Below are 14435 nucleotides of genomic sequence, written 5' to 3'. Positions count from 1 at the left end.
CTCATGTCACTGGGGGATGGCTCACCTCCTCCCGTGATGGGGAGACACACAAACTCGAATTCAATCTGCCGCTTGACACAGGGTGGTGCTCAGTGGACCCCGTAAAGGAATAAAACTTCCAAGTGTTGGAGGGGCTGGGGTGGGGGCAGGTGGCACAGAGCGGGATCAGGCCAAGGGGTGGCCTTACCTCTGAGAGCAGTTTCGAGACGATTTCCAGTGGGGCCTGGTTGATGGAGTCGTCCTGCAGAGGGGACGTCAGAGCCATGTCCACCAGCGTCCGGATCTCCTTCAGGACGACCTCCCAACGGCTCGGGTTACTCAGGACTTTCTTGTATTTGTAAATCTTTTTCTGGTTGGGAGAGAGAAAGAGACCCACGCGTGTGATGGACAGGCCGGGGGTGGGCGAAATACACAACACAATCGGTGACTCCGCTGCTTCAGGGTGGACGCCTCCCTCCCTCCCCATCAGAATCCCATCCCGGAAGAACAGAGTCTTGCCCCAAGTCGAAGGCTGCGGCTGCAGACAGCCAGGCCTCCTGACAACTAGGAGAGTCATTTCTACTATGCTTCCAGTGACCTTTTGAAAAGGATGAAGATAGTTATCCTTCAGATCGCATCTTATGCCAAACTCGTTCCCCAGGTACTCCAATGCAATCACAGCAGGAAGGTACTTTCTTTGTGTTGGAGGCAATGTTTCTGCTCACCCTGGTCCTACGAGGCCACCTGGAGAGTGTGAGCAGCTGGGAAACCAGACAGACAGGCTTGGCGCCTGGAATTCAGCTCCAGCCAGGCAGGGACTGAGCCCAGAATGGTCCTCAGACTGCAAGTGGGGAGTAAGACAGTGCCTTATCGCCTCAGGACCCAGAGCTGGGGAGCGGCTGGGGCAGGGGCCAGGCTGGTTCCGCCCTCTGACATCATGGAAACAGAAGCCCTCTCCGAAGGCCGCGGTCCCAGCAGCTGCCTGCCTTGCGGACGCCCGGCTTGCCTGGGAGCCTCTCTTTCTAACTGGATAAACTCCTTCATTAAGTGCCCCACTCCCTGGGGAAAACCTAATTTTAAAGTCACGGAACCAGCAGCCAGCTGGGTGACACGTCACAGCCTCCGAGCCAAAGTCTGGACAAGGGGAGGAGGCGGCGAGAGTCTCACGCTGGCCCCCAAGGCAAGCTTGCAGGCCTCCAGCGTCTCCCTGACGACTGCGTTTCTGAGTTAACAAGGATGAAGGGTCTTGGACCCCAGGGCCTAGAACAGAACATCTGGGGGACAAAGTCCACACTGGACTGAGTAGCGCAAGGTGCTGAGTGAGGCATCGTGGTGGAAACCCCCAGGCAGACTGTGGAATCAGACAGACCCGCATTCCACCTCCTGAGCCTCAGTTTCCACTTCTGTAAATGACACGTGAAAACAGCCTGTGGCCTCGTCCACTGTATAAGCCTTATAAATCCTGGACCCGCGTGGTCCCCTTTCTGGACGGAGTTGTGCTCAGAAGCACAGTCCAAGGATCACAACCACGGAACAAAGAGGGAACTCAGACACTCAGCTGGTCTCCTGAGAAACTTGAAAGGGATGAAACCTACGAGCCACTGCGATCCAGACATCACAGCATCCTAATTTTCTTTCTCCCGTTTTTGTTTTTTTCTCACACGCCACGGTGTTCTGGAGCCTCTTCCTTGCTAATCACGCCCGTCACCACCGCCATCCCCCACTCAGTGAACGCACACCTGGGAGTACTTCCCCGTCTTCATCCCAGCCCTCACTCATGTACATACGCGGTCTGTCTCCCCACTTTCCTCTCTCTCCACACACCCTCCACCTCCCCCACCTCCCTCTACTCTACACCCCCAGCTGCTGCCGTGAAGACAGCACAGTTCTCCTCAAGTCGGGTACAGAAGAGAGTGGAGACATTTACTTGTCAATCATGTTAGATCCTACAAGGGCCGGAAGAAACCATGGCAGCGTGCGTGCGTGCATGTGTGTGCGAGCGTGTGTGTGTGTGCGAGCGTGTGTGCGAGCGTGTGTGTGTGTGTGTGTGTGTGTGTGTGTGTGTGGTGGGGGGGGGCGGTGTTTATTGAACAGTACATACACCATAGATGGGGATGACGGTGACTGGCAGTGTTCACCAAACCCCGTTCTCTCGTGGGGAGGTGCACCCAGCTTCCCGAGGCTTCCCTGGGACGGTGACCAGCCTCAGTCCCAGCGACTGTCAGCCAGGAGCACAGCCAGGTCCAAGCAGACACACAGCGCCTGAAATCTCAGGCAGCAGAGACACTTTGCCAGGCAAGAACTTGACCCAGCCCTGAAAGACGAATGCTCCTTTGAGTCCTGGATGTTGCGGGTCGGTTCTGTGACCAGAGAATTGCTTTATTTTTTAAATGACCATGAGATGGCTGCAGAAACTTGCCGTATATTAAGCCCCAAAGAAAACCACAAGGACGCATGGGCAGGTCTTCCCATGGTATACTCTAGATGGGCCTACGGCCTGGGCTTTAAGCACCCTCTCTTCTAATCAGCTGCAGGTTATTTATTTTGGAAAGGATAATGACTTCATTCTTTTTGTGAAAACGGGGCATGCTCACTGTGAGAAATGTAAACCATGCTGAAACACACAGACAAAACGATCAATGAAAAAAGGGCCTCAGAGATCCCACCACCTAGAAATAGCCATCGTTAATCTTCAGTGATCACTGGTCAGCCAGCTCTCCTTCAGACTTGGCCCGTGGGGGTTGGTGGCCGTGAGCGTGCTCCCTCCGTCCCCGGGTACCCACACCTGGATGTCGCCGAGGCTCCGGGACACACGGCCCAGGGGGAGGGCCCTCCGGGTGCCCTCGGCCCCTGCACAGCTTCCCACGAGCCCTCTCCCAGGCACGCCCAGCCTCGGGCTCACAGACACAGCCCCCCTCAAAGGACCAGGGGACAACAGCTTTCCCACAGGCCCCTGCCTGAGAGGCGTCCCCGCTGGAAGTTCCCAGGGGCTGACGAGGGCTGACGTTTAATGAGCATGTACTGTGACCCGCTGGGCACCGTGCAGGGCACTTCCGGGTGTCAGCTCACGCCACCCTCCCGGTCATCCCAGGAGCCGGGGACCTGCCAGGAGCCCTGGGAGGTGATGGAGGGCGCAGGAGAGCAGGCAGGGAGTGGGGCTGGGGGGAGCGGGCAGCAAGTCACCAGGGCATCGTGGAGCGTTAGGATCCGGCAGCCGGCATCGCCACCCCTGCGGGGACGAGACGGCCAGGGCGGATCACGCCAACGCACCCAAGGGCCAAGGAGGCTGGGCTGCTACCCACCAGCTTCCTGGGCTCCTGGCTGCCCTGTGCCCAGGCTAGGGTGCTTCCGTAGACACGTCCGCGGGCGGATTGCCTGGGCTTACAGGGAGCAGCCTTCAGGGCAGGGTGAGGCCGAGAAACAGGGGGCCTGCCGCTTCCACCATGGGCTCTGGTAGCCCCTTTACACACGTGGCTACTGCAGCCAGGAGGTGACATGACTCACACCAGGTCACACAACTAGAAAGGTGGCAGAGTCACAAGTACGAACGGGCTCTGAGGGACCCGAGAGGTGTCTTATCACACAGGTCAGGGCCAGAGCAGATGGTTCACTAGAGACACGGTCAGGAAGCCATCAGGAATGCTTTGGGGCCTGGGACGAGGGCTGGGACACATTTCCAGGGCTCTGGGGGTCGTGGGAGCAGCCGTGGGCAGGGTGGCTGTGACAGCTGTGGTTACAGGGTATGGACCGGCAGTGGGCTCCCAGAAGGGGCTCTGAGCCCTGGCAGGGCACGGCCACAGGGCGGAGGCAGGACCAGGGGCCCGGTCACTCCGCCTCGGGTGACAAAACGGCACGTTTCATCCCAGGAGCCAGTCTGATGAGCTCATGTGGTGATGAATCATGGCGGGGCTGGGCTGGGGCCGCCTCTGGAACCTGAACTCCCAGGCTCCTGGCAGCCCGGCCCTGGGCCCTGCTGCGCGGGACCCCTCCACCAAGCCCTCTTCACCAGAGGGGTGGGCGACCTCCTGCCCTGTCTCGAGTGCATGGGCCGAGGGGTTCCTTTGACAGGAGCCTCGGAGCTGTCTCCCTGCTTATTTTTGTGCAAGGAAGCCAAGAATGGTCTCATTATTTTTTTTTTAAGGGTTGGGGAGAAAAAAAAACAGAAAAGAATATGCCACAGACTCGTATGCAGCCCGCAGAGCCCCAGACATTTGCCATCTGGCCCTTTCAAGAAAAAGTTTGCTAACCGGGAGGCTGGAAAGGGTCAAAAGCCCATCCAGCCGAGAGGTCAGAGCATATGCAGCTCAAGCTGGGAGGCTGCCGGGGAGACGCAGGTTCCGACGTAGAGACGCCGCTCCGCACCCACCAGGCTGGACGGAACCGAGAGGTCCCACCACGTGCTGCGAGGGTGTGGATTCAGTGGGACCCTTGTCACTGCATCAGTACAGCACCACTGGAAAACAGCTTGACAGTGCCTCAAGTCGTTAAACGTAAATTTATCATATGACCTAGCAATTCTGTTCCTAGAAATCTACTCCAGAGAAACAGAGACAGACTCTACATAAAGACACACACATGAACGTGCACAGCAGCATTGCTCATAACAGCTCCAAACCGGAAACAACCCGAACGTCCATTAGCTGATGAATGGAGATGCAAGAAGTGGTCTCTGCGCGACGGTATAGTAGTTGGCAGCAAAGAGGATGGAACCTCTCACATGTGCTACCACACAGCCGAACCTCCCCAATATGCTAAGTGAAAGCAGACAGACGCAACAGACATGCTGGAGGACTCCTTTTACATGAAAGGTCTAGAAAAAGGCACATTTATAGAGACAGAAAGTGCCTGGGGCTGGGAGGTGGCAACAGGGACTAGAACCGCAAACAGATATGAAGACGTCTTGCAGACGATGGAACTATTCTAAACCTGCACTGTGACGGCTGCACAACTATAAATTTACTACAATCGCTGAATCCCTCACTCACAACAGGTGAATTTTTGAATCTTATGCCATGTACATTACACCTCAATTAAGGTATATGAGAAAAAAAAAATCCCCACCCATGCAGATGGAAGGTATCAAAGTCAGAGGTAGTATGGCTTTGCGATTAGGAGTGCAGGCTTTGCAATCAGCAGACTTCAGATCTGAGCTCTGCTTCATCTACCCGTTCACCTATTCACTCCTCCATTCATCCACCCATCCACCCATCCATCCTCTCCAGCCAAGAGTTATCCATCTTTCCAACCAGCCAGCAATACTGCTGGGCACCATCTAGTGTGGTCTGCCAAGGACTGAGTTAAGTGCTCACGTTACCCGTGGGGAGCAAGGCAGACAGACCCCGGTGCTCACGGAGCTTACCGACACCCTGCTGCCCTCGTCTGCAGCGTGCCATGACAGCGACCACTAGCAGAGGCTTGCCATGCCCAGCCCATGAGAGGGTAATACATACAAACACTCAGCCCTGTTCCTGGCTGAACAGCAGCTCTAATTCTTATCGCCCGAGTCCCGAGGGTGAGTGACCCAAAGCAGGCACGGCCGAGGAAGGCTCCCAGCTACCCAGACCACGGAGCCGGCTCCACTGCAGTCCTCGCAGTCCTCGCCCTCTGCTTATCAGGGAGGGGGCGTTACCTGGGCAACCTCCGCCATCTCTCTGGCAAACAAGACGCCCGGCTCCTCCGGTCTGGGAGAGCGGAGCCCGCCGGCGCCTTCGCGGGAGACGAGCTGTCACCAGGGAGGCGCCCCTCGGCGTGACTCAGAAGGGGCTGGGAGCACGCCTCCCAGTGACAGGGTGGCCACTCCGGCGCTTGCCGCAGCCTCCGAGGCTGGGCTCACAGGAGCACGCATGCTCCCCCGCCCGGGGCGCTGCGGGGGGCGGGAAGGTGGGGCGGGGGAGGAGCCAGGCTGGAGCTGGGCTGGCTTCTGCAACTTCTTTTGTGCCAGGGGACGTCCCGAAGCTGTGCTGCCCAGCTCGAAAGCCACCAGCTTTCAAAAGCGTGTGGCTACTTAGGCTGAAACAAATTAAAAGGAAACACAGCTGAGCACTCAGTGTCTCCAAGGCCACACCGGGCTGGGGGCTGCCACAATGGGTACTGCAAACAGAGGATGTGTGCGGCGTGGCAGAAAGTTCTACCGGGCAGGCTGTCCTCAAGTCTTAAGTGTCCCCTCGTCACCCCCGCCCCGGAGGACCAGCCATGGGCTCGCTGCCCCTCCCACCCCTCAGGGCCGGTGTGTGAGCAGCACCCCGACCCACCGCCTGCCCAGGCTCCGCGGGCCTCCCCTCCAAAGCCTACAGAGGCCTCTCCCCGATGTCTTCTGCACTCCCGGGCAGAATGACCACGTGGGTGACCTCCTTGGCGTCCCTGATTCCTAGACAGGCCTCTGACCTCCTCCTTTTTCTCAAGCTCACCGTGAGTGTGCACGCTGACTGTGCCAGGTGGCCAACCACCTGCACTTCTGGGCTGGGGGTGGGGGTCCCCGACATCCGGGTGGGGGGCGTTTCTGACCCTCTCTTTCGCCCTCCGGAATGGCCTCTGTTAAACCCTTTCTGCATGAAGCACCATCCCTTTGCCTTCAGAATCAACCCAGGCCTGTGGCTGGCCCGCGTGTGTCACTTCCTGACTGCCCACCTGGGCCCAAGTCTAGATCGCCACCCTGGGACCACCATACCCTCTCAGCACCCCCCGTACACTCCACAGAGACTCCAGCTTAGCCAATACAGTTACCGTACTGTTACTGCAGAACCGACAGACGGATGAATCAAGGTACACCCTCCAGGACTTGGGTTTGTCAGGATGGGAGTCGGGACACACACTCTGAGTGGGTGGGGCCTTTGGCTCTAGTACCGAGGGGCAGGGAGTAGAGGAAAAGACAGAAAGTGAGACTCGAGCCTAGACCTGGGGCTCCCGTCGGCTGGAGGGGAAGGCATGGCCTTCTCACCCTAACAGAGCCACTGTTCCCAGCAGTACTGGCCAGCCCTGTCCAGGGCGCACCATGTGCCAGGATAATGGGTTGTGACAAGTGACACAAGAGCACTAGCCGTCATCGCTTTTGGAGGGCTCCCCGCAGATCAGCCCCTCTTCTGCAAAGCACCTGTAATGGCATTCCCGTTACACCCACTTCACTTGACAATCATGTCAATGTGAACGGCATGATTAGCTCCATTTTACAGTTAAGAAGACTGAGGCTGAGAGAGGTTAAGTCGAGGAGCTGGTAAGAGCCAGAGCTGGAGCTGGACTCAGGTCCAGCTTTGGATCCCGAGTCCCCGACCGCCAGGCCACTCTGAGGGGCATACTCGAGTGCTTCCTCTGCCTCTATCGATGCTGCTGCCTCCTGCTGAAACAAACAAGAAGCCCTTCAAATTGAGGCGCTGAGCCCAGGGGCAGGTGCAGACTGGCTGCAGCTGGGCACCTAGCTGACATCTGCCCAGGAAGCCTGGGGAGTTGGGTAATCTGTATGAAAGAGAGCGGGAGAGATCCTGGCACTCTGCCCCGAGTGCCCACCGGAGGCGGTCTCCCTGCAGTCATTACTGCTTCCAAGGAAACAGCAGACACACGGGCACAGTGTCCCGCTTGTCGTCTCCAGAGCATCAGCTGGTTGCCTGGGAAACCAAGCATCTGGCTGGTGAGGCGATGAACTGGTCATGGTGCCAGACTGGCAGCTGGGTACCACATCCTACTTAGCTCTTGGGGACTGCTGCACCCTTGGCAAAATCCAATCAACCCATGGATCCCACTGACTGCACTGAGAAACTTCTCGGTGGCTGTTCTCCTCTCTCAGCTCTGACTCCAGGGGAAAGGGTCAAGCCCTGTCTGTCTCCTCACTGTTCTGTGTGGTGGTGGAACTGCTGGGGACACCTGGAAGGTGCTCTCAGTATTTGTCAAAGGGAGGAGATTCAGAATCAGAAAGACAGCTACAAACAGCTTGCTTTTCTCAATTTGCTGGCATACTGCGTGCAGCACTTTAAAGCATTATCTGTTAGGATTTGAAATAGCTTAGCTGAAATCCCATCACTGCCACGAGCTTGGTTCGTAGTGGTATGTGTTGGCCGTCATCAGCTACCACACCAGACCCTTAACCCTCCCTGCCCACTGCAAACGCAGGAACCACCTGCAGTGGGGCTTGTTAAAAGGCAGGTTCTAACTCAGTAGAGCCCATGAGGCCTGGGAGTCTGCACTTTGAAGCAGCTTGCACATAAGAGTTGTGTGAAACCGACCCCGGGGCCTGGTCTGCTCCTCCCCAGGGCACAGGCACGCTCGCTGGTTCCTGTGACACACGGAAGGGGGCACGGAGGGGTTAAGGCCTCGCCGGAGGTCACGCAGCTGGCCCTGCGGGTTATGTCCCCCATGTGGTATGTCCTAGTCCTAGCCCCTGGTGTCTGTGGCTGTGACCTTCTTTGGAAATAGGTCTTTTCAGACGCCATCAAGGGAAGATGAGGTCATGCTGGAGCAGGGTGGGTCCTCGTAAAAAGGTCAGGGGAAGACACACACAGGGAGAAGGTCAGGTGAGGACGGGAGCAGGGACAGGAGAAAGGCTCCCACCAGCAGAGGGACGCCAAGCAGCACGGCAGCCCCCAGAAGCTGCAAGAGGCCAGGAAGGCACCTGCCCGCACCCTGACACCCGAGAGATGGCACACTTGTGCTGATGCCACCCAGTTTGTGGTTCTCTGTCACAGGAAACTCACACAGCTGGCGAGTGTGAGAGCAAGGCAGGCCCCTGGGAGCCTGGCTCCTGGCCTCCCTGCCATCCTGCTTCTGCCGTCTCAGCTGGCCCTTCCCATCCTTTTCTCATGCGGAGGTGGTAGCCAGGGCCCCTGCTCTCAGCAGCCTCTCCCAGCTTACCCTTGGAATCTGCTGGGTTGTCTCTTCTTGAGCTTCCCTGGTAGCTCAGATGGTAAAGAATCTGACTGCAAGGCAGGAGACCCAGGTTCGATCCCTGAGTCAGGAAGATATCCCGGAGGAGGAAATGGCAACCCACTCCAGCATCTTGCCTGGAGGATTCCATGGACAGAGGAGTCTGGCGGGCTACAGTCCCTGGAGTCACAAAGAGTTGGACACAACTGAGCGACTATCGCTTTCACTTTTCACTTTCTCCTCTTGGGAAAGGCCTGACTCCCTGTCTCTTCCTTGCTCTCTCGTTGATGCCCACCCCCAGCTGATGACCTGAGCACAGAGCTCTGGTCCTGTGCTGCCTCAAGGAAGGCCGGGCGGGGACGCCTGTGCACCTGGGCGCCTGCACCATCACTGCCATCGCAAGGAGCGGGCTGGACACTCTGGGAAGCTGCAGAGGGAACTCCCGGGAGGACCTCGGCACAGGGCTGACTCGGGGTCCTCGGCACAGAGGAGTCAACGGGGCAGGCTCAGCCCCACCCCTGCTTTGGCCCTGAGGTGTGTGCAGAGTGGGGCATCTCTGCATTCAGACTTCTGTTCTGCTGCTTGTGAGCTGTGCAGCCTCAGGCAAACCACACCACCTCTCTGAACCTTAGTTTCCTCATCTGCAAAATGGGGCTAAGAGGTGTGCCTGCCTCTGGCAGCTCTGACGAGATTAAATGTGGGATTTCATGCTGAACCTTCTAGGTGTTTAATAAATGCTAGCCATTGGGCCAGTGGGGCATTGATTCAAGATAATTAAGTCTGGAGAGAAAATAAAGGTGACGAGAAACCCCTACATGCCCACTGACAGGGAAATGCCTGAACTAACCATGGCCACGTGCAAGATCACACCAGCAGCACGTAAAAGGAACGAAGCACGGCCAGCAGCCCTGCCGTGGACTCCAGCCCCGTGAGTCACATGAAGTGTAGGAGCACACACGCGGGTGGGCAGGGGAAGACCACGGTGGTGGTGGTGGGTGCAGGGCCAAGGAAGAGCTTTGGCTTCATGAAACGTTTCAAACTGCTGCAGGAAGCCAGAACTGTGCTGTACATTTAACCTCAAAGCAGTGAAGAGAAACACCCCCAAAGATTTCAGAAACTGGGATCACGGAGGTGGTGGTGTCCCTGTTCACAGAATCCTTAAAATCGGGCAGAACCCCACATTCTTAGAAGGAGCTGGAAAGTATCTGAGAGATCGTGTTCTCCTTGATTTTTCACTGTTCCAGTCGATCACCTTGTTTTTGAAATGATAAAGACGCTGACCGGAAAACCAGAATCGGACAGAGCGGTGTTTGGGAGGGGACTGCTACAGAGCACGAAGGCTCACGGAGTGCTCACCGCCGGCACGGTCGTGAGCTGGTGTCCATCGTTCCACAGATTCCCTGAATGCACACCCTACCCTCCTTAAAAGGGTACGTGAGTCCAGCCCACATCATACAGGCTGGCTTGTTTTTAACTTCACCTCTGCCCCCCACTGCACCCTACCCCAGCACCCGTGCCAAAACCATGACATGTGGTTGGCGAACGTTTTCTGGGAAGGGGCCAGGTGATAAATATTGCAGGCTTTTCTGGCCACGCTCTGTTGTTGTAGCATGACCGGGGTTGGGGGTGGGGTGGCTGGGTCCCCCTGAATCTCTTATTTAAAACAAACAAACAGGCGATGGGCCAGTCTGTCAACCCCCAGGGGTATCAGTTCCGACCGTCCTCCCTGGCCACGCGCAAACAGATGCAAACGTACAGAGAGCTGGGTTTTGCTCCCAGCCTTCGTTGTTCAGTTCCTCCTTTCATTTTACACAAAGGGCATCACGCTGTACATGGGTCTCTGCATCCACACCCCGTGGGTGGAAGTGGCCCCACATCGATTAGGTTTTCCCATGCTGAGTCTTGTCGTAAGCCACCTCAAATGTCACCGGGCAAAGGCAGAATGTACATTCAGAAAATGAAAATCAAGCAAACGGAAGTCTTCTCTCCTGACCTCAGCCAGAGCTCTGGGCAACTCCTTTGTGTGGCCTTTTTGGGCAGTGGTCATCGGGTGCTGTGACTGCCAAGCATCAGGGACCCCGGCAGGGCCGTCCCCTGACCAGACAGCCAGACCCTTTCCAGGCACTCTGTGTCACGGAGCTCTTCTCCAGGGTCTACTGTCTGCCCCCAAGAGGGCCCCCTCGGTCCAACAGGGTCTTCCACGGTCCCCAGGATCAAAGCCCACCCCGCCTCCAGGCTCTCGCATACCCAGAGACGTGTCCTGCTTCCTCATAACTATCAACTCAACTCAGGGTGTGTTCGTCACTAACAGGAAAGGCTGTCTTTGAGGAATCACCCCCAGTAGACTCAACAAATAAATTAAAAAATGCAAATACAGTACCGAGGCTGCTCTTCTTCTGCTGGGTGGGAGAGACGTCCAGAGCAAGTTTCGCTCCCCTGAAAGGCAGAGGACAGCACGGGGCTGTTTGCCTTGGGCTCGAGAAAGGGAACTCTCTATCCCAAATAAGGAGTTCCCGGGCTCGGCTTCAGGCGGTAGCATCTCGACAGGGGCCTCCACTGTTTATTTGACTCAGAACTTTATCTGGGGCTCACAGGACTTCAGAGGCATCTGATCCGCTCGGGCCTCGTGCGGGGAGCCTCGAGGCCTCGCCAGGCTGCCTCCTCTTGGGCTGGAGCCATGGCTCCTGCTGCCAAGGGCCTTAATTTATGAGTGCCCTGGAAAAGGACCCAGCTCCCCAATTAATTCACCTGCAGTGGATCATCAATGTTCGTGTCCAGGCAGGCAATGAAGGTGTGCTCGAATCAAAGGGGCAAAGTGTCCTGTGTTTCTGAGAAGGGGGTCTTTTGGGGAGCAAGTGTCACCAGTCACTCAGGCAGGCCCAGGGCAAGGTCAAGGAAGATCCAGGGGTGGGACCTGGAGTGCATTCACCGCCGTGAAACCTGAGTAGCCCACATGGTAGAGGAGACGCCGGCAGAGGCAACCCAAAACCGTCACGCCTGATCTCAATGGTCTCGAGCTAAGAGGGACAAAGAGAAGGCTCAGGCCGGGGGCTGAGTTCTGCCTGAGGTACGGGGGAAAGTTCTTTACTCTGAGAGTCAGTTTTCTGGTCTGCAAAATGGGGACATGAAATTAAAAGACGCTTGTTCCTTGGGAGAAAATCCATGACCAACCTAGACAGCTTATTAAAAAGCAGAGATATTACTTTGCCGACAAAGGTCTGTCTAGTCAAAGCTATGGTTTTTCCAGTAGTTATGTATGGATGTGAGAGTTGGACTATAAAGAAGGTTAAATGCCGAAGACTTGATGCTTTTGAACTGTGGTGTTGGAGAAGACTCTTGAGAGTCCCTTGGACTGCAAGGAGATTCAAAGTCAATCCTAAAGTAAATCAGTCCTGAATATTCATTGGAAGGACTGATGTTGAAGCTGAAGCTCCAATACTTTGGCCCCCTGATGGGAAGAACCGACTCATTGGAAAAGACCCTGATACTGGGAAAGATTGAAGGCAGGAAGAGAAGGGGACGACAGAGGATGAAATGGTTGGATGGCATCACCGACTCAACAGACATGAGTTTAAGTAAGCTCCAAGAGTTGGCGATGGACAGGGAAGCCTGGTGTGCTGCAGCCATGGGGTCATAAAGAGTCGGACACGACTGAGCCACTGAACTGAACTGAATCCTATCTCCCAGGGACACTGTACCGTCTCAAAAGGGCAGCAGATGAAGTGGCTGGAAAACAGCGGGCATGCAGTACGTTGTCTGCTGCGCTTTCTCCCTTTCTTCGAGATACTGCAGGGGCTCTCAGACTGCAGTGTGTACCAGAATCACCTGGAAAACACACCTTGCTACACTCTCCTCCCCCACCTTCCAGTTCCTGAGACAGGGGTGTGCATTGCTAGTAAGTTTCCAGATCACATACAGGCTGCTGGTCTGGGAACCCCACTTTGAGAACCAGTGAGACATGGTGGGTCCACTGTGGTGGAGAGGCCTAGAAGGAAATGAAAACTGTTCTAGATGGAAAGTTCATCGCAGACGCTGTCAGAGGCTCTGAGAGCCAACAGTCACCAAGGGTCTCCTGCAGCCCACCACCTTCCCTCAGAATCGAGTTTGTCCCGGACCTCCTGGGTGTGCTTTTCAGGTTCCATGGACTCCTGGACATCTGTTCCAGCTTAGAGGTCAGCCAAAGGATGACCTCAGAATGGCATCCATTCTGCCAAAGGCTCCTATCCATGCACCCGCCTGGTCCCTGCCGCCTCTCCAGCTCCCACCTGGACACAAGCCACTGTGGCCTCCAGCCACCAAGGTCGGCAGGCTCCATCTGGGTGGCTTTAAGACCCTGGACAGGGGCTGTCTGTCCATTTCAGAGTTTTCTGCAAAACCACCCTTGGGGTCTAAGAGGGCACCAGGGGAGCAGGTGCAGACGATGGCCACCGGGGCCGTGGCACCTCCACCTTTGTCTCAGGATCAGTCAGCCTCCCTCCCAAACCCCATTCCATCCAGAGAGCAGGCTGCTCCCGGGATATTTTCTGATCCCCGGGTGAGGTAAGGACCTAGTCCCTCTGCAGGGACAGGCCTGCTCTTTTTGGAGGCTCTGTTTGGCTCCGTCTCTGAGCGAACAAGCAGGCAGGAGCCTCAGAGGCAAACCCAGAATGGCAGCGCCCTCCCCCAACGCTGCCAAGAGCTGCCAGCCTCCCCAACTTGGGGGGCTCGCTGCCCACCCCCCAAGACAGACTCCTATAGAACAGAAGGTCTTCCTGGTAAAGAGACAGCCTCCCATTTACGTTTTATGGACTTATTTGAAGAAAGAGAAACGGAGAGAAAAAAATTCTGCCTTAAACGGCAGAAAACAAATTCACCCGCAAAGCGTTTACGTGGAAGGCTTCCTTGTGTGGTGGGGTGAGTCACCAGCCCCGTCAAAGCGTGCGTGGGATGACAAGCTGAGCCCCCGGGCCCCCTCCTCGTCTGGGAGAGAAGCAACCCACAAATGCGCTTCTTTCCTGGCTGTGTGGCGAGCCGGCTGTCACTCGCCCCTTCTGAGGCCGGGGGAAGGCTGTCACGCGGGCGTTGTGGGGTGTCTGATGTCCCCGAGCCCAGAGCTGGTGCAGCACAGGGTGGGGGACAGGCTTGGGGTCCCAGGGATGTGCTGCAAACCCCAACCCCTGCTTCCTGCCCTGGGGCTCAAGCACATGCTTCCTCCGGGCCCCCCGGGGCTCTACACTCCTGACCTTTCGGGTTCGATGGGCAGAGGGCTCTGCAGGGGTGAGGCTATACTAGGTACCCCTCGCTGTCCCTGGTCCACGGACGATGGGCACCTGCATCGCCGTCCTTTCTCTCAGACACTCAACTTCCCGTCTGAATAACAGGGTTTCACTCAAAGATTTAGGTCCCACCGGGCTTGACCCTTGTCTGAACGAGCTACTACAAAACCGTAAAAAGCAATGAAGTAGGTAGACCCTAGCGCGCTGTACAAGCTTGTGTGTGAGATCAACCACGGGACGTGACAGAATGCGGAGGGAGCAAGGAACGCCCAGCGTGGGTAATGAAATCCGTGTGGGGCTTTAAAAGGAACTTTGATGACAACCTTCTGAAGGGCTCCACAAAACTAACAG

The 14435-nt window shown here is 56.5% G+C and overlaps 1 protein-coding gene across 3 annotated transcripts in view; it reads right to left on the bottom strand.

The window, feature by feature from the left end:
• The window catches only part of CMIP (c-Maf inducing protein), a 212974-nt gene that overhangs the window by 48706 nt on the left and 149833 nt on the right, over positions 1–14435 (bottom strand). For 2 of the 3 annotated variants that reach the window (XM_024978891.2, XM_059877378.1), the window contains exon 4: positions 188–349. In XM_024978891.2, coding sequence (XP_024834659.1) covers positions 188–349 — 162 coding nt within the window. Of the gene's footprint in view, positions 1–187; positions 350–5608; positions 5804–14435 lie in introns of those variants that run through there. The other variant, XM_010814380.4, reaches the window with a different exon arrangement.

This window comes from Bos taurus, chromosome 18 (assembly GCF_002263795.3).
Source record: "Bos taurus isolate L1 Dominette 01449 registration number 42190680 breed Hereford chromosome 18, ARS-UCD2.0, whole genome shotgun sequence".
NCBI lineage: Eukaryota > Metazoa > Chordata > Mammalia > Artiodactyla > Bovidae > Bos > Bos taurus.
This window is presented reverse-complemented; position numbering and strand designations above follow the sequence as displayed.